Below are 21,100 nucleotides of genomic sequence, written 5' to 3'. Positions count from 1 at the left end.
CCAGGTGACCTAGTGTAGTGTCACAGCAGCCATGAGTCAGAGGCTGTCTGCAGCATCCTCAGGAAGGCCCCAAGGTGGGAAATAAGCTTCTTCTAAGGCCTATTGTTTTCCCCTAATGGCTCTTCAACCTGAATGGATCCTTCTCAGACAGCCATCTAGACTGAGTGCCTTTTGCCTAGTGGGCATTCCCCAGGTGTAAACACATTTGTAATACAGATATGTAGTCAATCTTCCTAACTTCAGATACAAAAATGATACATGCATACACATAGGATAATCATATTCAGTAAATCATAACCTTTCTAATGACACCTCACATGACTTATCTTACATAAAATACATTATGATTATATCTTAACCATATCATAATAATACCACTGTGAAGAATATGAGGTGCAGCGTCACACTGTCCTGTAGCTTTGTTTTATTTCCTTCACTTGGCCTCTAAGCCCATAGGATGAGCTTTCTTGCATGTAGCATTGCCCAGATGAGAGAGTGCCATTAACCAGTCCTTTGCATTGTGATGTTCCTTGATGGCACATCTGATTTTGATAATCCATTTGGATGGGCAGGGGGATGTGTGGTTCCCATTACCTAAGCTTACAAATTCAGAGTAAACATTTTCAAAGTTATAAAGTAAAATTTACATATTTCCTTATAGCATGGAATACAGACATTGTAAATGAGATTAATGCATGCAGCAATTTACAAGCAGTTCATAGAGTCTAAATGCTAAATGTATTCTTATGAGACTAATACCTTTTCTGAGCAATACTAACATTCTGATGAACTGATCTGGGGTTTCCAGTTATAAGTGTGTCAATGCTTTGGCTAATGCCTGCAGCCTGGGCAGCAGCTGGGTCTGGCCTGCCAGTGTTACACCCCTAATGTGGGAAATGGAGTGACAGCATAAAGGTGAGAACTGAATGAATGGAGCCTGCTGATGGACCCAATAGACTTGAAGCTCCATGGACACTGGGCAAAGAGAGAAAATTGCCTGTAACATTGTGAGAGCAGATTCCAATCCACTTGCTCATATTGAATAGCACCTTGCTCCACAAGCAGTTCTATCAAAGTCACCACTTGTGGAATGCGGTACCATTTGGTGTCAGCGGATCTGAGTGTGGCTCCCTGCTCACTAGAATGTGCTAGACCTGCCTGTGTGACTTTGCTACAGAGGAAAAGGTAGTCCAGGAGCTAACATTTACTGATGGTGTGAAATTCCATACAGCACCTGCCTTCGTGAAATCTGCACGTTCATGTTGGCAAATGGAATATTCAACAGTAGATTGTATCCCAGTTCATGGCAACTACACCTGGCATTTCCCCTCAGTGATCCAGCAAGGACATCCACTCCCAGGCTTCTGGCTCCCCAGCCAGTGTCTCTTAGGTGATGAGACACCTGTCTCTCTCCCTCCTGACCAGGGTATTTCCTTGCCCACGCTTAGGCTACTTCGGCGGGTAGCAATCGTTTTCTTGAGATCGATATATCACGTCTCATCTAGACGCGACATATCGATCCCCGAACGCACTCTTGTCGACTCCAGAACTCCACCGGAGCGAGCGGCAGTAGTGGCGTCGACAGGGGGAGCTGTGGACATCGATCTTGCGCCGTCAGGACGGTAGGTAATTCGATCTAAGATACTTCGACTTCAGCTATGCTATTCACATAGCTGAAGTTGCGTATCTTAGATCGATTCCCTCCCCTAGTGTAGACCAGCCCTCAGTCATTGCCAGCAAAAGACAGCTTGCCTAAGAAAGCCTGCTGGCGTTCTCTTCAGAGACCGATCACAATGTAATTGCGCAGTAATAAGAACCAGAGGGCCAGTCTGTTTGCTGAATCAGACAGAAGGCCCTGAGTCAGCTTAAACTCAGGCTATTTATTCACAAGTCCTTTCTCTGCCTGTTTTGTCCCTGGAAAATGCACTCAGCTGTCCTCAGGTAACAAGTGATCAGCAGACAAAAGATCCCCCTGGAGGGCAAACCTTGAAAAGCTGAGTCCTTAGGTGGGCGTTTGCAATTCCCTTTTCCCCAGTATTGCCGTAATCCTGTCTTCCCGCTAAAGAAATTCCAGAAAAATCCTACAATATTACATAGGTGTGATGGGTTGGATCACAGAAACCCCCTTGGGAGCTGCCACCTGATGTGTACAAGAGTACTACTCCCCGTGCTTTCCCTGCCAGCTCAGGACTCCAGCACCCTGTCTTGCTGAGCCAGACACTTCTGTCTGCTCCAACAAAGACTCAGGGTCTGAATTACTTGCCCCAAAGCTGCAGGTTTACCTGAAAGCAGCTCACAGAAGTGTTCTTGTCTTTAGCACTCAGATGCCCAACTCCCAATGGTGTCTGAACCCAAATAAATCCATTTTACCCTGTATAAAGCTTATGCAGGGTAAACTCATAAATTGTTCGCCCTCTATAACAGTGATAGAGAGATATGCACAGCTGTTTGCTCTCCCAGGTATTAATACATACTCTGGGTCAATTAATAAGTAAAAAATGATGTTATTAAATACAGAGAGTAGGATTTAAGTTGTTCCAAGTAGTAACAGATAGAATAAAGTAAGTCACCAAGCAAAATAAAATGTGCTAATCTATGTCTAATCAAACTGAATATAGATAAGATCCTCACCAGTTCCAGAATGCTCTCTTTTACAGGCTAATCTCCTTTTAGCCTGGGTCCAGCAATCACTCACACCCCTTTGTTCCAGTTTCTTCCAAGTATCGTGGTGAGGTGGAGAGGCTCCCTCTTTAGCCAGCTGAAGACAAAATGGAGGGGTCTCCCAGGGGTTTAAATAGACTTTCTCTTGAGGGTGGAGACCCCCTCCTCACTCCCATGCACAGTCCAGCTCCAAGATGGAGTTCTGGAGCCACCTGGGCAAGTCATATGTTCATGCATGACTCCGTCTTTATAGGCAGACGTCATTGTCCACATGGTATCTTGTATGTCTCCAGGAAGACTTCTTATGTGGACTGGAGCGTTCCAAGATGCATTTGTTCCCCAAGTGCTTCCTGATCGGGTACTTAACCTTGCGAATTCCTTCCTCAAGAAACTGACCAAATGCCTCACAAAGCTTACTTAGAAATCAAGCAAGTTTACAGCCAATATTCTTAACCTCAAGTACAAAATGATATGTGTGTACAAATAGGGTGAATAGATATAGTAGACCATAACCTTTACAGAGATATGTTACATGGCACAGGCAGCACAAAATATATTCCAGTTACGTCATATTCCCATAAAGCATTATGGGGTACCGCGTCACAATAGGCACTTGCATTTTTAATACAATGGGCGCTCCTAAAATATGGCCAGGATATTGCCGTCTATCACAGGTGGATCCCTCTCACCATTAAAAAGGTACGCCTTTATTTCGCTCTGAATTTGTCTAGCTTCAGGTTCAATCCATTGTCATCATACACCTTTCTCTGCTAGATTGAAGAGCCCCATATTAAATATTTGTTTTCTATTTAGATACTGATGGACTCTAATCAAGTCACTCTTAATCTTCTCTTTTCTAGGCTAAATAGATGGAGCTCTTTGTGTCTCTCACTAGATAGCATGTCTTCTAATCCTTTAATCATTCTCATGGCTCTGCTCTGAACCTCTCCAATTTATCAACATCCTTCTTGAATTGTGAGCACCAAACTGGACACAGTATTGGAGCAATGGTTGAACCAGTGCCAAATACAGAGGTAAAATAACCTCTATTCTCCTACTGGAGATTCCCCTGTTTATGCATCCCAGGATCACATTATCCCTTTTGGTCAAGGTCCCACTAGGAACTCATGTTCAGCTGATTATCCACCGTGACCCCCAAATCTTTTCCAGAGTCACTGCTTCCCAGGATAGAGTCCCCCATCCTGTAAGTGTGGCCTGCATTCTTTGTTCCTAGATGTATACATATACATTGACATTTAACCATATTAAAATGCATATTGTTTGCCTGCACTGTTTACCAAGAAATCTAGATCATTGTTAATCAGTAACCTGTCCTCATTATTTACCGTTCCCCCAATTTTTGTGACATCTGCCAACTTTATCAGTGATGATTGTATGCTTTCTTCAGTCAGGGTCATTGATAAAAATGTAAAACTGTAGGGCCAACAACCAATCCCTGCAGGTCCCCATTTGAAGCACACCCACTGGGTAATGATTCCCCATTTACAGTTACATTTTAAGATCTATCTGTTAATAAATTTTAATCCATTTAATGTGTAGCATGTTAATTTTGTATTCTGGTTTTTAATCATACAGAAATCTTTTATTACTTCAGCACTATTACCTTTATCAACGCAACTTGTAATTTCATAAAAATAAGATATCAAGTTAGTTTGGCATGATCTGTTTTCCATAAATCCATGTTGATTTCCATTAACTAAATTACCCTCCTTTAATTCATTATTAATGAAGTTCCATATCAGCCACTCCATTATCTTGCCCAGAATCAATGTCAGGCTGACAGGCCTCTAATTATCCACATCATCACATTTACCATTTTTAAAAATTTGACACAACATTAGCTTCCGGTCTTCTGGAACTTCCCCAATGCTCCAAGACTCATTGAAAATTAACTTTAATGGTCCAGCAAGCTTGTCAGCCAGCTCTTCTTAAAACATTCTAATTTAAAAATGCCTAACTTTAATGGCTTCTGTTTATCATCCTCCCAAGATACTAGTGGAATGGAAAGAGCATTATCACCATTTGATGAGACTATATCATCTGCTTTTCTCCAAATACAGAACAGAAATAGTTATTGAATGCTTCTGCATTTTCAGTATGATTATTGTTAATTCTACCATTTCCATATACTAATGGACCAATACCATTGTCAGAATTCTTTCTGTTCCTAGTATATTTTTAAAAACTCCTTATTGCCGTTAACTTTGCTGGCCATAGATTTCTCCTTGTGTCCCTTTGCTGCTTTTATGAATTTTCTGCTGTTCCTATCATATATATAGCTGCCTTGTGCTTTAACTTCTCCTCTAAAGTAGGTTGGTTTTATGGTCTCTTTCCACAGTTTTGGCTTTTTGGGCATCTAGGAAGGTGGTATTAAATGATTACCAATTGTCATTCACATTTTTCTGTTTAAATTCTTCCTCCCACCTGCTTTGGTTCATAATTGTTTTTAGTTTTGTGAAATAGGTCCTATTAAAGCACCAACTATATATATTAGTGGTCTGGATTTTATTCTGCTTGCACATTATAAATGTAATCAAGTCATGATCGCTTGGACCTAAGCTACTCCTATAGCTAATTCCTGGTGACTCAGTGTGTAAATCAGGCTTCCATTGGGTTGGCTTACAATGCTTAGTTTACATTTGGAGAGATACATATCTTACCTCCTGTCTGGAAGAAACCTGTTTTTCTCTTTGGTTGGAGACTGATTTTAAAACATATTTTCAGTATATATACCAAGGCCTTAAATGTAATTCGTATATGCATCTCACAATGATTTGAGGATCAGTATGATATAAGCTTTTTTAGAGACCTCTACTTGACCTCATTTATGGATAAATTCCACAGAAGTGGTGTGCTAGATGTAGTGAATTTGTCAGGCCTGTTAGGAGTTGCTGTAATACAACGGTGAACCCTTTGATGGTTGGCATTGGGGAATTTTTAGGGTCACAGTCCACCTGTTAACAGTCCCACCTGCAGTGATGCAATTGGGCTGGATGGAACATGATTACTGCTTTTGTCAGCCTCTTCCCTGCTTCCTTCCATGGAATTGGCTTCACAATTTCCCCTGCCTGCTGGACTCTGTTCCAGTGGGCTGGATGTTCCCTGCAAACCTGAACCATCATTCCCTTTCTGTTCCTGAGAATACAGCAAATCTACTAGCTGTGTCTCTGACCAGTTCTTGGTGTTTAGCTGCCTTACTCTGCAGAGAGATTTTACTCAGTGCTTCTCCCTTTTACAGTACTTGCTTTTGTTTTCGCAAAAGTGGTGTGCTAGATGTAGTGAGTTTGTCAGGCCTGTTAGGAGTTGCTGTTATACACCAGTAAACCCTGTTGTTGGCCTTTAGGCAACTCACACTGACAGAGATTCTTAAACTGAACTCAGTAAGGTTTGTCAAGAATATGACAGGAAATTGCCACATCTGCCACATTTCTGCTTTGACTTGCCAAGATACTACGTCTAGTATGTTCACTTCTAAAGCTCATAATGTCGTGATGTCACTTCTCTCCTGTCAGCCCACTCTGACTTCAGAGTGGGAAAAGGGAGTGGCAAGATGAATGGATGCTAGAGGAAAGGCATGGGGAAGGTGAGAGCTATGTCAGCGAAGTCAGGTTAAAGTCAGCACCTTTGGAAGTCAGACAAACAAATGATTAGGAGTACGGAACAGCTTCCATGTGAGGAGAGATTAATAAGATGGGGACTTTTTAGCTTTGGAAAGAGATGACTAAGGGGGGATATGATTGAACTCTATAAAATCATGACTGGTGTGGAGAAAGCAAATAAGGAAGTGTTATTTACTCCTTCTCCTAACACAAGACCCAGGGGTCACCCAATGAAATTAATAGGCAGCAGGTTTAAACCAAACAAAAAGAAGTATTTCTTCACACAACACAGTCAACCTGTGGAACCCTTTGCCAGAGGATGTTGTGAAGGCCAAGACTATAACAAGGTTAAAAAAATAACTAGATAAATTCATGGAGGACAGGTCTATCAGTGGCTGTTAGCCAGGATGGACAGAAACGGTGTCCGTATCCTTGGTTTTGCCAGAAGCTGGGAATGGGCAACAGAGAATGGGTCACTTGATAATTCCCTGTTCTGTTCATTCCCTCTGAAGCACCTGGCATTGGCCACTGTTGGAAGACAGGATACTGGGCTAGATGGACCTTGAGTATGACCCAGTATGTCCGTTCATATGCTACTTTAGGCGTATGGACGTAGGAGCCAAACTTTAACACTCTGTTTTGAACATATTGGGCCATTACAAATGAATTCTCAACAGTATTTGTGAGTTGCCATTATACTTTACCTAGTAAATTTCCTGTTGCAATTCTAATTCCAGGGTTAGGAGATCTTCCCTGGAAGAGATGGAAAAGAGACCTGAAAGTGGAGAGATTCCAGGCAAGCCAGTTGAGTCAAATTCAGATGATAACAGCGGTAACGCAGGCTCAGCGAAAGAGAGAGCTGTATCGTCGCCTCACAGGGACTTGGGAAATGCACAGCTCAATTCTAGCAGAGAGGAACCCAGGAAAAAACTCTGTGGCTATTTAAATAAACTTGGGGTCAAGGGGCCAATCAAGGCCTGGAAGTCTCGTTGGTTCTTTTATGATGAAAATAAATGTCACTTGCTGTACTGCAGGACAGCTCAAGATGTTAACCCTTTGGGGAGCATTGATCTCTCCAGCGCTGGTTTTGATTGCAAGGTGGAAGCAGACGAAGGGGTTTTTGAAATCAGAACTCCAAGCAGAGTGTTTATCCTTAAGGTGAGCACAATGTCTTCTAGGCAACTGCTGCTGCTGGCTATTGTGAAATGCAGGAGCTAGTATTGCAGCTGTCAGTATGAATGGGCCAGCATTAAAATGGTCCAGGTAAAAGTTCAATAGCAAAGTTTAAGCACTACCATGAGAGCCTGCGGGCCTTTACCTTTTGGCCTGATTCTCTCACTGATTGATGCTGTTGTAAAACCAGGATAACTCCACTGGCTTCAATGGGAGCAGAATCAGACATGGAGTTTAAAAGGAAAGTTAAGTCAGGAGCAGTTGAACTCCAGGATGTAACCGTTCTAATACAACGCTGAGCTTTCCTGGCTTGGGGATGGGTGCTGGATCAACTTGGAAGCTCACTGTGACGATTTGGGTGGGAGAGAGGCATGTGGTTACTAATTAAAAGCCCTGTTCAGTCCCGTTAAAGTCAGTAGCACTGGCTGGGGTTTATGTCTGCCTGAATTTTGCCCAAAGTGCCTAGAACTTCCCCTGTAAAACATATACATGTACCTCTAGTTGCAATCAGATGCAGGGGTCTCAAGCCTCTCTTTCTCCACCTAGATTTAGTAAAGGATTCCTTGGTGCTTGGGGACTTGAGGACACTAGGCCTGACCTGACTCACCTGCAGAGCCCCATGGTCAAATCCCAATCTCTGGGACTCCTCTGGCAAAGAGCAAAGGATCACTAGCAACGAGAGCTACTGACGATGGAGCCTTTGCAAACTAGCTCCTACAGCTTTCGACTCCCTCTGTATCGCTCTCTGCCCAATGCAGCGGGGCCAGAAATCTCCAGCTGTGACAGGCTTTTCCTTTAAAACAAGGAGACCAGCCATCTAATGTAGTAGGCAATCGGCAGTATGCTGGGAGACCAGGGTTCGGGATTTACCCCATGCCTCTTGAATCAGGGTTACAACTGGGAGCAGGTGTCTCCTGCCTGGCCAACATCAGCTGGATTGGAGCAGGGAGGTGGTGATCAGCTCTTCAAGGACCTCACAGCAGGCTGCAACTGGCTCTTCAGAGAGCCACGTCAAACCTGTTTTTTGTAATGTTAGGCAGTCAGCAGAGAGGCCAGGATGTACTGGCTGCAGCAGCTGCAGATGAAGCGTTGGGCGTTTTGCAATACCCAGACTGGGCTTCCTGTGGACAGCGTCACCCTGGCAGCCCTGCCTGCGAATGAAACCAGTAAGTATTAAAGAGTTAACTATTTCCCCTTTATCTGATCTGTGTACAGAGATTTTGGGCCAGCATTTTCAAACAAGGTATCTAAACAAGTGCCAGGTCTCAGAGGTGCTGAGCTCCTGGAGCTCCCACTGACTTTAAGGTGGTACTGAAGTGCCAGCGTGGAGGGCCCCAAGCTTGAAATGGTCGGCCTTTGTCATGAGAGCAATGCTAGCTCATCTGCAGTAAAGGGACTGACTTTCATACACAGCCAGGGCTCTGTGTCTAGCTCGGGCTGTCTGGGGGGCAGCCGGGTTGGTGGGGTCACAGGCATTCAGAGTTATGTCTACAGTTGCTCTTGTGTTTTCCCTGGAGTGAACCCCATACGGTTCTTAGGAACTCCTGAGGGGGCTCCAGGGCCTGCAGCAAAGGGCCTATCTTTTGTTCCATTTGCATTGTGTCAGGACATGATCACACAGTTACACCCATGTGACTGGTGCAGGGTGCTGCTCGGGGCTAGTCTATTGCTTAGCTGTCACCAGGTGCAGACCTTCCTGCTTTAAACAAACAAAAAAAAGGTAACATTTGGCAGCAAATGCTGTACATCTGTTTAAAAGAGGCATAGATGTGTGTTGGTCTCTCTCTTTTACTTGACAGCTATCACTGTCTTTTCCAGTAACCCAGGCTCTGTGGCATCAGTTTTATTATGAGTATAAATACATACAAATGATACCATCTGCGGGGGAAAACGATGCCAGCACAGTTCTGTTTTTCCCTTGTTTGGCTTCTGTGTGGACCTTACTCAGGGTTACTGCATTGTACACTGTAAAATGTACACAGTTAAAGTCAACTTAGATTACCTTGGCAGTGGATGAATATAAAGATTTTTGCATCTGCAGGCCTCTGGGCTCTGATCTGTGTAGTAAACTACAATTGTTGGATGCAGTGTTGTAGGCCAGGATATTAGAGAGAGAAGGTGGGTGAGGCAATATCTTTACTAGGCCAGCTTCTGCTGGTGAGAGAGACAAGCTTTCGAGCCACACGGAGTTGCTCTTCAGGTCTGGGAAAGGTACTACGAGTGTCACAGCTAAATATGAGATCAAACAAATAGATTATGTGCTACTTACGTATGCTAAACCAGTGGTGGATTAGCCACTGGGCCAATGGGGCCTCTGCCCAGGGGCCCTGGCCAATTGGGGGCCCCCAGGAAAAATGGGCACCCCATACCCTGACTGACTCCTCCCACCCACCCAGCTCTCCTGCCAGGCAGGTAGCCTCATGCGGGGGGGACGGCAGGCAGAAGAAGTGGGAAAGGGCCCCTACTTGCTCCAACCAGGGCCCCACAAACCCCTAATCCATCTCTGTGCTAAACTATCTGTTCAATCTCATATTTAGCTGTGACACTGGTAGTACCTTGCCCAGATCTGAAGAAGAGCTCTGTGCAGGTCAAAAGCGGGTCTCTCTCATACCTCACCTACCTTGTCTCACTAGAAAACTATGTGGAAGATTGGATGGCTTCCTCTGGTCTGCCTTGAACAGATATACAGACTGAGCTGAAAGAATATGACAAGGCTTAATGCCTAATGTAAAGAGGTGGAGTTTGATCAAAGGTTTGGGAGCTCATCTAATTTCTCTCCTGGTTTTCTAGTGCCCACTGAAGGCGAGGGGTTCTTGCCCCCTGTGAAAACCCCTACAGATGTGGTAGGTTTAAAGGCAGCCTCTCTGCCCGCTCCCCAGCTGTCTGCTGCCCTCCAGAACATCTCCCTCAAACACCCTTGGACTGAAATACAGTAAGTGGCGGTGGAGGTGTGGCTGGTATGTTGGGCTGCTGCCTTGTGGTGTTCTTGAGTATTACTATAGCACAAGACAAGAAATGTGTCGTGTGGGTAATCCCTTCATGCAGACATGTGGGAATTCAGGCGCAATAGAGTGAATACCACACAGGAGGACATGCAAGCTCTCCGCTGTGTTTCCTTGTCCCCTCTCTGGCTCTCTGACCAGTAAATCTCAGCAGCAGATCTGCAGCCTGGATTTTTTTAAATGCCAGTGTGCATACACCTTTTGCACGAGCACTTTTGGGGATGTGCACAATCTAGTAAGTGCACTCACAATCGGGTCTGAGTTCACACAGTAGAGCTTCATCCACAGCCCACTGAAGTCAATGGGACTCTTGCTACTGATTCCAGTGGGTGTTGGATCAGGTGCATTGGGCATGCACAGAAGTAGTCATGTAGGGTTGGCCCAAAGCAGCTGACCTTGCAAGGCGCTGAGCGCTCCAGAACCGATTCAGCAAGTGCTTAACTCCCAGCACGTGAGCAGTTCCGTTGCCGTCAGTGGCACTACTCAGTGCTTAAAGTTAAGCTTATGCTGAAGTGCATCAGTGGATCAGGGACAGAATGCTCAGCCCTTTGGAGGATCAGGCCCCACATTCACATAGACTTCCAGCCTCTCCAAGGGCCTGATGAGCTCCCATCAAAGTCAATGGAAAGCTCTCACTGACTAAGGTGGGAGCCGGATCAGGCCCTGACCTTTCAAGTTCTGATCCAGCAGAGTGTCTAAGCCTGTGCATGCCCAAATTTTGGCTGTATGTAAGTGCTTTGGAGATTAGAGCCCTAGCATTCACCATTGGCACAAGCACCAGATCATGGAAACTGGAGCCTCTAATGCTAGTCAGGGGAAAAGCTACTAATGTCGACCGCTAACACTGTTGACAGTCCTGGTGGCTAACACTGCCAGCCAGCCCATTGGGACCACACGCTGTGTTTTCCTAGGAGGAGAACGCCACAAATGCAGGCTCCGTGGGGACTGGAGAACATCTCGGGTGGGGTAGGACAGGCTGATTTGTTTCCCACAGCATGGTAGTTTAGCTATGGCTCTTATCTGTGGGTCAGGTGGGCAGCAGAAACAGACACTCTGTTAGGAGCCTGAGGATATAAGCGTGTCCTTGCATCTCCTATCTTCAGATCCAGCCTCTGCTGCATGGTTTGTTTCTCTCCCTCTCAGTATTTCCAAAGCACCTGTCGCTGTCATCGCCAGGTACCAGTTTTGTTAGAGGTCTAGTTTGGCTATGTCCAGCGGACCCTGTGTATTGTACTTACTGTATCCAAGACAAATTGACGCAAATAAGGGAACGCGCAAGTGCGATGCAAGAGAGACAAAGAAAGAAAGAGCTGGCTTTGTCTACTGTGTATGCTGCACCAGTCTTTTCTGCCACCATCACTAGCTCAACATTCACTTACAGGAAAGACTTGGGGCCAGATCCTCAGCTGCGGTGAATGGTCAGAGCTTATGGGGCGCTCTGCTTAATTCCACCAGCTGGGATCTGTCCTCACTGATGCCAGTGGAGCTATGGCTGATTGACACCAGCTGGGATCTGTCCCCACTGATGCCAGTGGAGCTATGGCTGATTGATACCAGCTGGGATCTGGCCTGTTTTTTATCTGTTTTTTAGTGATCACTGATGAGTAGGGCCCTACCAAATTCAGGGTCATGAAAAATGCGTCACGAACTATGAGGTCTGATCTCCCACCATGAAATCTGGTCGTGTGTGTGCTTTTACCCTGTACTGTACAGATTTCACAGGGAGACCAGCGTTTCTCAAATTGAGGTCCTGACTGAAAAGGGAGTTGCAGGAGGGTCACAAGGTTATTTTAGGGTGGCCATGGTATTGCCACCCTTACTTCTGCACTGACTTCAGAGCTGGGCGTCCGGAGAGCGGCAGCTGTTGGCCAGGCACCCAGCTCTGCAGGCTGCAGTGCAGAAGTAAGGATGGCAATACCATACCAGGCCATCCTTCTGCACTGCAGCTGGCAGCGACTCTGCCTTCAGAGCTGGGCTTCCGGCCAGCAGCCACTGCTCTCCAGCTCCTCAGAAGTAAGGGTAGCAGTCCCACAGCCCCCCATACAATAACCTGGCAAACCCCCAACAACTCCTTTTTGGGTCTGGACCCCTACAATTACAACACTGTGACAATTCACATTTAAATAGCTGAAATCATGAAACTTACAATGTTTAAAATCCTATGAGCATGAAATTGACCAAAATGGACCAATGATCACTGACAGGAGATTGATCACTCAGTGATTACCTATCAGAGGGGTAGCCATGTTAGTCTGGATCTGCATCTGACGAAGTGGGTATTCACCTACGAAAGCTCACGCTCCAAAACGTCTGTTAGTCTATAAGGTGCCACAGGATTCTCTGCTGCTTTTCAGTGATTACCTGTTCTGTTTATTCCCTCTGGGGCACTTGGCCACAATCGGAAGACAGGATACTGAGCTAGGTGGACTTTGGTCTGACCCAGTATGGCCGTTCTTATGTTCTCATGATGGATGTTTTTCTGGATTTTCTTATGCAAAGCGATGGTACCTCCCAATGACCCCACTCGCAACTCCTCCCCTCTGCTTTACTTTTTCCTTCCTGCATAACAAAGTGAGGAGCAGCACTCCTGCGTGGCGATTCAGGGGAGCCAGTGATCAGGCTGGCCTCAGTGACCACGGCGCTCCTGGCTCTTGGGCTTCCTGGGTTTCTTTGTCTTTTCAGAAATACAATCTACAATATCTGTGGCACCAGGCAGCTCCCGGGGAATGGCAGAAGCATCTCGGGTGTTGAGGGATTCCCGGAGCACCCTGGGACTCCGGCAGAAGAACAAGAGGTGGAAGGGGAGGCAGAATGTCCAGGTACTTTCTCCTAACTGCCCTTTGTGGCCTGTATCCCAGCCTGGTATCTTGAAATCATTGTGCAGCAGCCGTACCAGCTGTTGAAGGAGACGGGGGTTTCTTTGAGTATGGCTACACTTGCGGATGTAGAGCACTGTGAGTTAAACTCGCCTTCAGAGAGCGCACTAGGGAAAGCGCTGCAGTCTGTCCACACTGACAGCTTCAAGCATGCTGGCGTGGCCACATTTGCAGCATCTGCAGTGGCATTGGGAGCGGTGCATTATGGGCAGCTATCCCAACATGCAAGTGACTGCAGTGTGCTTTTCAAATGAGTGGGGGTGGAGTGGAGTGTGACAGGGAGTGTGTTGTGTGTATGTGGGGGGAGAGAGAGTGGGTTTTTGGGGTGCTGAGAGTGTCAGCATGCTGTCTTGTAAATTCAGAACACGCCCTCCCACACACCTCTCTCTTACTCACTCAAAGCAAACATTAAATGTTTGCTTTTTCTTGGAGCTGATAAGCACCCGGCTTCTCCAAAATGGAGCTTTGAAAGGGCATTTCCACATTCCTGCAGCCAATTTCACAACAACGACAAGACTGGCCACTTGACTTAAGGGGATTATGTGATGTTCCCGGAGGCTGATCAGAGTGCAGTAATGCAACACCTCATTCACACTGGCGCCACGGCACTCCAGCGAGGGTGCAGCAAACGCTATTCCACTCGCCCAGGTGGAGAACCAGCAGCACTATAGCCGCAGAGTCAGAGCGCTGTATGTGCCTTGCCAGTGTGGACGGGGATTGAGCTAGCGCGCCCGAGGCTGCTTTATTGCGCTGTAACTCGCAAGTGTAGCCAAGGCCTTAGGAAGGGTTGCGATGTCCTCTGGGGACACTGAACCCTAGTGTTTTGCTCTCCAGGGCTCCGGAGCAGTTCCCTCTCATTGCTATGGAACATCACAGGGCTGCTTCCCCAGCTGGCACTGATTGGCATAGCTCCCTTGAAACCACTTTGCAGGAGCTGGGGACCTGGCCCTGTTTTCTTTTCGGTGCCTGCAGCAGTGGGGTACCTTGGCAGCGTGCATGGGCTTTGACAGCACTTTCCCAATGGCTGCAGTTTAGAGCAGTCACTCCTGCCTCTCTGCTCTCTGTTCTGAGCAGCAAATCCTCCCACCAGAGCGGTCAGGCTTCGCTTGGCAGCCAGTCTTCCCTCCAAATGGCCATTACTGGCGCTCCTCAACTGGCGTAACTCAACATAGCCCCCACTGACTCCAGCGGAGCTCCGGCTGATGGAGCTCGGCTGGGGCCGGGCCCTGTGTATCTACATTAAATACAGCACTTCAGCTGGCACTGTGTGTCCATCATTCTCCAGCTGCTCATTCAGTTTGGGGCTGGTTTCCCACAGGAGAAGTGACTCCCCTCCTCTCACTTGTCTCCCTCAGCCAGGGAGCAGGCCCGAGAGGACACACGGGCTGGGCTCAGGTCATACTGGCCTAGGAAAGCGAAGTGGCTGACCAACAGTTTCCCTGCCTTCACTGAAGGGTTGGCACGTGAGAGAAGCTCCCCTGACAATGTGGCTGTTCTGCAGCAGCAGGTCCTCACGCTGACAGAGGAACTCAAGTCTCAGAAGGTAAGGCTGGTCTATGAAGCATTGCTCCAGAGCCCAGCAAAGCCATTGGGGTGGCTCTAATGACCACAGGGAGCTTTGGATCAAGCCCCTAGGTGCTAGCATGAGCACAACTTGGCCTGCCATTTGCTAGTGTGTTATGCTTGGTTCTCCAGTGATGTTCTTTGGAGCTGTTCTTAATTGGGGCAGGAGAGGGGTCACTGGGCTTATGCCGGTGTGACTCGGGGGGGGGGGCGGTAGTGGCTACACTCAGTGTTGACTTCGGGGGGTGGCGGTCAATGGGCTCAACACGGGTGTGAGCTCGGGCGGGGGCCGGGGCGTGTCAGTTGGCTGCACAGTGGTGTGACTTCGGGGCGGACGCGGATCAGTGGGCTCAAGACCGTGGTGACTTGGGGCGGGGGCGGGGCGGGGCGGTCAGTGGTCATCACGTGGGGTGACTTCGGGGGCAGAGGGCGGTCAGCTTGGGCCACACCGGGTTGACTTGGGCGAGCGGTCAGTGGGACACACCGGGGTGACTGGGGGGGGGGGCGGTCATGGGCTAACTCGGGTGTGACGACTGGGGGTGGCGTCAGTGGGTCTCACACTGGTGTGACTGGGTGGGGCGGTCAGTGGGCTCACACCGGTGTGACCCCGCTCAGGTCGGGGGGCGGTGTCAGTGGGCTCACACCGGTGTGACTCGGGGCGGGGCGGTCAGTAGGCTCACACCGGTGTGACCCTGCTCAGGTCGGGGGCGGCGGGGCGGGGCGTCACTGGGCTTGCACCCGTGTCAGTAGGAGTGGAAGCAAGCCCATGATGAACAGTCGGTTCTGTCCTTAGCTTACTTCCTGCAGGCGATGGTCTTCTCCCAGACCGTGCAAGTTTCCTCTGTGGCCATGAGTCCCAGCCTGCTCCGGGAGGGGAGGTGATCGGGAAAGTGTTGTCAGGACAAGGGGATTCCTGGAGCCAGCGCGCACTGCCCCTGCCCTGGGTATCTGCATCCAGTCAGCCCTCAGGAAGGTGCTTGTGGACAGCCCGGGGCCAGATGGGATGCACAGCATCCCCTTGCAAACAGCACAGCGCCTCTGGGGTGGCCCAGGCCATGGAGCATGGAGACCGCTCCGTGCTGGGTGCTCCCAGGGCAGGCTGGCAGCACAGCTCTGCTGTTGTAGACACGTAGGCATTGCAAGTTGTTCTCCAACTCTGGCTAGTGCCCACATCTCAGCAAAAGGCAGCTATGGGGTGTCCTGCCCAGGGGACGTCTCCCCCAGATCCCCTTAGATAGTGCCCTGTCCATAACTAGAACCCCCAGGCCTGCTGCGCACTCATTCAGAGGTGGTGCTGTATTGTCTGTGGTTCGTGTGCTGTGACGATCACTCCATGTCCCCACAGGAGCTGGTTCAGCTTCTTCACAAGGCTCTGGAGGCTGCGCAGCAGGAGAAGAGAGCATCCAGCATGTACCTGACAGCTGCAGGAGACAGAGACCGGCTGGAGCTGGTGCGGCACAAAGTGAGGCAAATCATGGAGCTCAGCAATCGGGTGGAAGTCCTGGAGAGCGACAGGAGGGAGCTGGAGCAGAGTCTGGCTCTGAGGGACAGCCGTGTGGAGGAGCTGCAGAAGCATGTGCAGCTCCTGATGGACAAGAACCATGCCAAGCAGCAAGTCATCCTGAAGCTCACGGAGCAGATTGCCCTGGATCTCTCTGAGCCGGAGCAAGAGGCTGATGCTGTTGCCGCGGATACCTTGTATAAGCAGCAGGAGGAGATGGAGCATTTGAAGGTCTGTGAGGCAGGCACAGCCAAATCAGCAGCTGGAGGGTCGTTAGTATATGGTACAGCAGGAGCCTGGGACTGGTTTGTGCCGCTCCTTTGCTGTCCAAAGTGCAGGCACTTGGCAAGGGCTGGGCTGATATCAGTCCTGTGCTTTGAAGGGTTTGAATGGAGAAGTGGTAGCCTAGAGCTTGTTTTGTCTGACTCAGCTGAGTCATCCTCCATTCAACCCTTAGCTCCTCCTCTGTTGCTGCCTTCACTCAGTCTGTCCAGATGTGTCCTCTGTGTAAACCACATTTCCCCTCAGACAGCCTGGCCCAATGTGCAGTTCCCAGCCTCCTCTGTGCAGTTAGAATGGACACTTGTGTCTCTCAACAGAGAAGCGCTGCAGGCAACCGTGGGGTTTTGTTGTCTGCAGTGAGGTGGGGTTTGTTGGTGCCTAAAATGTCTCAGGCCTGGATTTTAAAAATGAACCAAACCCAGATCTCTCTGCCTGTCTCCTTGCAGCATCTCCCAAGCATTATGCACTATTCCAGGGCAGAGGTAAAGTGGTTTGGGTGCCCTACCTGTATATTCCAGACCTGAGCGTGTCTGAATTTCTTTTAAGATGAGCCCTATGTCTAAATTTCCTGGGTCTCTGATGTTGTTTGGGAGAATTATGCCCTCCCTGTAATGTATTTTACCTTAAATTATGGAGCCATCCTCTTATTCCTTAGTTTTTCTGTGGGGATTTAAAACAGAGAGGAGAATAGCAAAAGCCTGCCTGCTGTCTGCCAGCTGGCAGCCTGGTGTGAGCATCTGCTCTGCTTTCTGGCAGGATGACCTAGATGCCTACAGAACTCAGAACCAGTTCCTCAACTCAGAGATCCACCAGGTCACGAAGCTCTGGAGAAGCGTTGCCGAGAAGGAAAAATTCCTGCTGATGAAGGTGAGCTGAGCTGTGGAGAGAGATGGCAGCTGTTCATTTAGTCATTGTGAAGTGAGCACCAATGCAGGAGTTTCCCTTCCTACCCAGCCGCAGCCCCAGATGCACAATAAGCCAACAAAGGTCTTGTTCCCAGTAGACTCCCATCCACCCCTTCACTCTGTATTTTGGTGACTCTGACGTGGGATCTCTGATCATCTTCCCTCAAGAATTTCCCAAATAACATACAGGCAAACCCTAATTTTTGTTTGGGTCTCAAGGGATGATGAAGCATTAGTAGAGTTGGGATCTTGCAAAATCAAATTTCTGCTTCTCTACGAATTTCAGCTCCAGGCCAGACACAAACTTAGAGCCACGTGAGGCTCCGGGGTTTACATAGGAACAGGCTCATCCCAGGTGCCATCCGGTTCAGTAGCCTTTCGCCGACAAGGGCCAGTGCCAGGAGGATGCAGCACTGAAGCTAAGATGCCCGCAGGGCACGTTCCCTTCAGCCCCGAGGAGTCAGAGGTCGGCTGACACTCAACACTTGTAGTTTGTCCCTTCTGAAGCACTTGTTTGCATTTTAATCTCTGCTATCATAACTCCGGATACTCAGCCACAGAAACATTCAGTCCTTTTTTGTATGCTGCTCAGCTCTTGGTCTGAACACCTCATGTGGCAGTGAGTTCCACAGACTAATGCTGTGCTGTATGAAAAAGTGTTTCCCTCTCTCTTTTGTCAGAATTTGGCACCATTTGATTTGACTGAGTTTCTCCATGTTATTGTATTGTGGGGTGGAGCGGGCACTGCCCTTGGTCCTATCTTCGCTGTTCCATTCATGATTGTACTCTTGTCATGCTCCCTTCTATCATCTCCTCTTTACAGTAAACAGTCCCAGTTAATCTGTTAATCTGTCTTCAGAGCCCTTCGTTCTCCTCCTCTCCCGCTATGGTCCCCTCTAGTTCTGCAGTGACTCTGTTGAAGTGGGGTGCAGTCCTGCCCACACAAATCAGACAGCGGCGAGGCAGGGCTGCGTATAATGGCACTGTGTTAGTTCCATGTTGTTCTCCATCCCAATGCACCCTAACACCTTGTTTGCTTTCCTAACTGCGGCAGCCGATGCCCAGATGTCTCCAGTGAGCTCCTAGCGTGGCATGTCCTTGGGCGAGTCCCTCAGCCTCTCAGGGCCTCAGTTCTCCACCAGTATATCTGGGAGAACAACGCTTCCTTTCTCCCACCCCTTCTTTGGCCTGGCCCTGAGCTCTCTGGGCAGGACTGTCTCTCACTATTGGTCTGAGCAGTGGCCAGTCTCAGACTCAGCTGAGTCTTCTGCTAGTCACTAGTACTGTTCCTGGCTGGTAGAGGAGTAGCACTGCCTGGCTGGGAAGCTGCAGAGGAGCAGTTGGAATAGATGAGACGGGGTAAGGCTTTAGATGCCTCTTCAAAATGGTCAAGGTATGAACCCAGGTGTCCTGGCTAAATTTCACTCTGGGCAATTCTGACCCCCCCTCCTCCCCAACACACACACACACAAAAATTCCCTATGCAGTGTCCTGCACACGCACACACACTCCCGTGGATTCCTGCTTTACCCTCTAACACCCCCCTTGCTGCACAGCAGTGACCCACTGCCAGCACCCGAGCTGCTTTCCTTGCCCCTGCAGGGCTCTGGCTCTTTCCCGCTGCAGCGGCCTTGCTGTGGCTGCTCCTTCCACCCTCCATTGTGCTCCGTGGCATGCGGTTGACTCAGTAATTGCTTGCCCATGAACTCAAGAGATGCAGGCAGCTGCTGGGGCAGACACCTGGCGCTGGGTGCCTCTGGGTGGGAGTTCCCAGGGGCAAGGGCAGGCAATCTGGGCTTTGCTTATGGCTGACACACGTGTCGGGGGCTGTCAGTCTTGTGCATCTGCAGCACAGTCACTCTGATGGCACCCCCAACATTCTCTTCCAGTGTGCCCGCCTGCAAGCCCGCAGCTGCCAGGTGGAGAGCAAATACCTGATGATGCTGCGGAAGCTGCAGGAGGCCTCCCCTGACCTGGCCAGCGGTGAGGCAGAGCTGGTGAAGAGTCTGATCCAGGAGGCGCTGCAGTGGGATGTGAAGGAGGAAGCAGCGGAGACTCTTCAGCTGAACCCTGTCAGGTAAGGGGCACGTGGGCGAGGAGGGTGCATCACTGCTTTGTGGCAGGGATGTGGCTAGTGCAGAAGGGCTCTCTGTCACAGGATGGACCCTCGGCTCAGAACAGTCCTGGGGCAGCTCCGTCTGCCAGGTTCCCAGCTGTCCCGGGCTGAGGCGGACAGGCTTGCTGTCCTGCACAGACTGTGCGTAGCCCAACTCCAGGATCTCTGGCAGCAACCTGGGGGACGGATCTGCATGTCTCCCACAGCCCAGTCACGCGTGGGTTACAGATTCTGGAATGGGAAGATGCATCCCTAAAACAAAGCACTCCCTGGCCCCTGCGATGGAGCCTGTTTTGTGCATTTAGCCAGACAAGGTGCCATCAGCAATAACGTTTTCAGTACACACCTCACTGCTGAATTTGCTGTTCCTTGCCCTCCCTGAGCTGGGGCGTTCTACTTAGCCAGGTGGTGCAGTCAGTCTGGGGTGAGCACAGGACTCATCCCCGCTGTGATGGGGAAGTTACTGAGGAGCCGTCACATGCAGGCAGTTTGGGGTTTCTGTGCACACATCTCCCATGAGCTGGAGCTAAGTGTTTTCCACAGTGGACGGGATACTGGGGATAAGTAGAAGCCGGGAAGAAGTGTGAGGCTGGTCTGTCTTCTCTTCAGGGTCACCTGGAGGTGAGCAGCAGGTTAACCTAACCTGGGTGTGAGCAGCTGCACTGCAAACCCACACTCGAGTTACTGGGACCTCACTGGGGCCAGGTGTATCACTCAGACTTCTGGGTCTTGGTACTGCAATGAGCCGAGCGGCTCTGAGAGTCTTTCAGTGAACTGTAGCAGAACTTGTCTGTCCTGAGAACACAGGGAAATTGTGGGAAGGCATGGGAAAGCCATCAGCACTTGAATGCGTTAGTCTGCAACCTCACTGCAAAGTGGGCAGGTTACCAGCCTGAGTGAAAGCGACTCCTGCGCTCTAGCCCACCTGGGTGTCAAGCACCACCGCAGTGGGGTGAGAGGGTTATGGATGTGGATGGGAGGGGTTAGGACAATACTGGGGGGGGGCAGGTAGCTGCAGTGAAGACGAACCCTGGAGTCAGGCGAGGGAAATCTGTACCATACCTCTGGCAAAGGTCTGTCTGGTTGTTCAGCTTGTCAGCGGCTGGGGTAGGACCACGTGTGCAGCACCCAGCAGGGCCCCACTCCTGGCTGAGGTGCCACGGGACCAGGCTGGCCAAGGTTTGGACACAGTTAGAAAGGGGCACTGGAAGGACACGTGGAAGTGTTGGTGCTGGGGGGATAGGAGGCCCAGCAGTCTGGTGGCTCCTTCCATCTCTAGCAGCTGTAGTTCTTGGAGGAGGGGTCAAAGCTGGCTCTCGCACAGGCGCTGCCCAGGGAGACAGACACTGTGCCTAGAGCAGCAGGAGTGGGGCTGGGCACCATACCAGTATCTCGCTGGGC

At 49.3% G+C, this 21,100-nt stretch overlaps 1 protein-coding gene and 1 long non-coding RNA gene across 7 annotated transcripts in view; one reads left to right on the top strand and one right to left on the bottom strand.

Annotated features, from left to right (window-relative positions):
* Positions 1 to 3,502: 3,502 nt before the first annotated feature.
* TBC1D2 (TBC1 domain family member 2) overlaps positions 3,503 to 21,100 on the top strand; it is a 29,561-nt gene continuing 11,963 nt past the window's right edge. For 2 of the 6 annotated variants that reach the window (XM_032786295.2, XM_032786293.2), the window contains exons 1-9: positions 6,090 to 6,265; positions 7,019 to 7,439; positions 8,491 to 8,620; positions 10,245 to 10,386; positions 13,139 to 13,275; positions 14,688 to 14,875; positions 16,241 to 16,627; positions 17,435 to 17,545; positions 19,473 to 19,660. In XM_032786295.2, coding sequence (XP_032642186.1) covers positions 6,237 to 6,265; positions 7,019 to 7,439; positions 8,491 to 8,620; positions 10,245 to 10,386; positions 13,139 to 13,275; positions 14,688 to 14,875; positions 16,241 to 16,627; positions 17,435 to 17,545; positions 19,473 to 19,660 — 1,733 coding nt within the window. In that variant the 5' untranslated portion in view covers positions 6,090 to 6,236. Of the gene's footprint in view, positions 3,696 to 3,823; positions 3,866 to 6,086; positions 6,266 to 7,018; positions 7,440 to 8,490; positions 8,621 to 10,244; positions 10,387 to 13,138; positions 13,276 to 14,687; positions 14,876 to 16,240; positions 16,628 to 17,434; positions 17,546 to 19,472; positions 19,661 to 21,100 lie in introns of those variants that run through there. The other 4 variants (XM_032786292.2, XM_075067449.1, XM_032786294.2 and 1 more) reach the window with 4 other exon arrangements.
* Positions 12,026 to 13,132, bottom strand: LOC142047013 (uncharacterized). The gene is made up of 2 exons (XR_012656183.1): positions 12,818 to 13,132; positions 12,026 to 12,683 (listed from the first exon to the last, which is right to left on the bottom strand). It is a non-coding gene; the product is annotated as an uncharacterized LOC142047013 (long non-coding RNA).

The sequence above is a fragment of the Chelonoidis abingdonii genome, chromosome 6 (genome assembly GCF_003597395.2).
Source record: "Chelonoidis abingdonii isolate Lonesome George chromosome 6, CheloAbing_2.0, whole genome shotgun sequence".
NCBI classification, from domain to species: Eukaryota; Metazoa; Chordata; order Testudines; family Testudinidae; genus Chelonoidis; species Chelonoidis abingdonii.
This window is presented reverse-complemented; position numbering and strand designations above follow the sequence as displayed.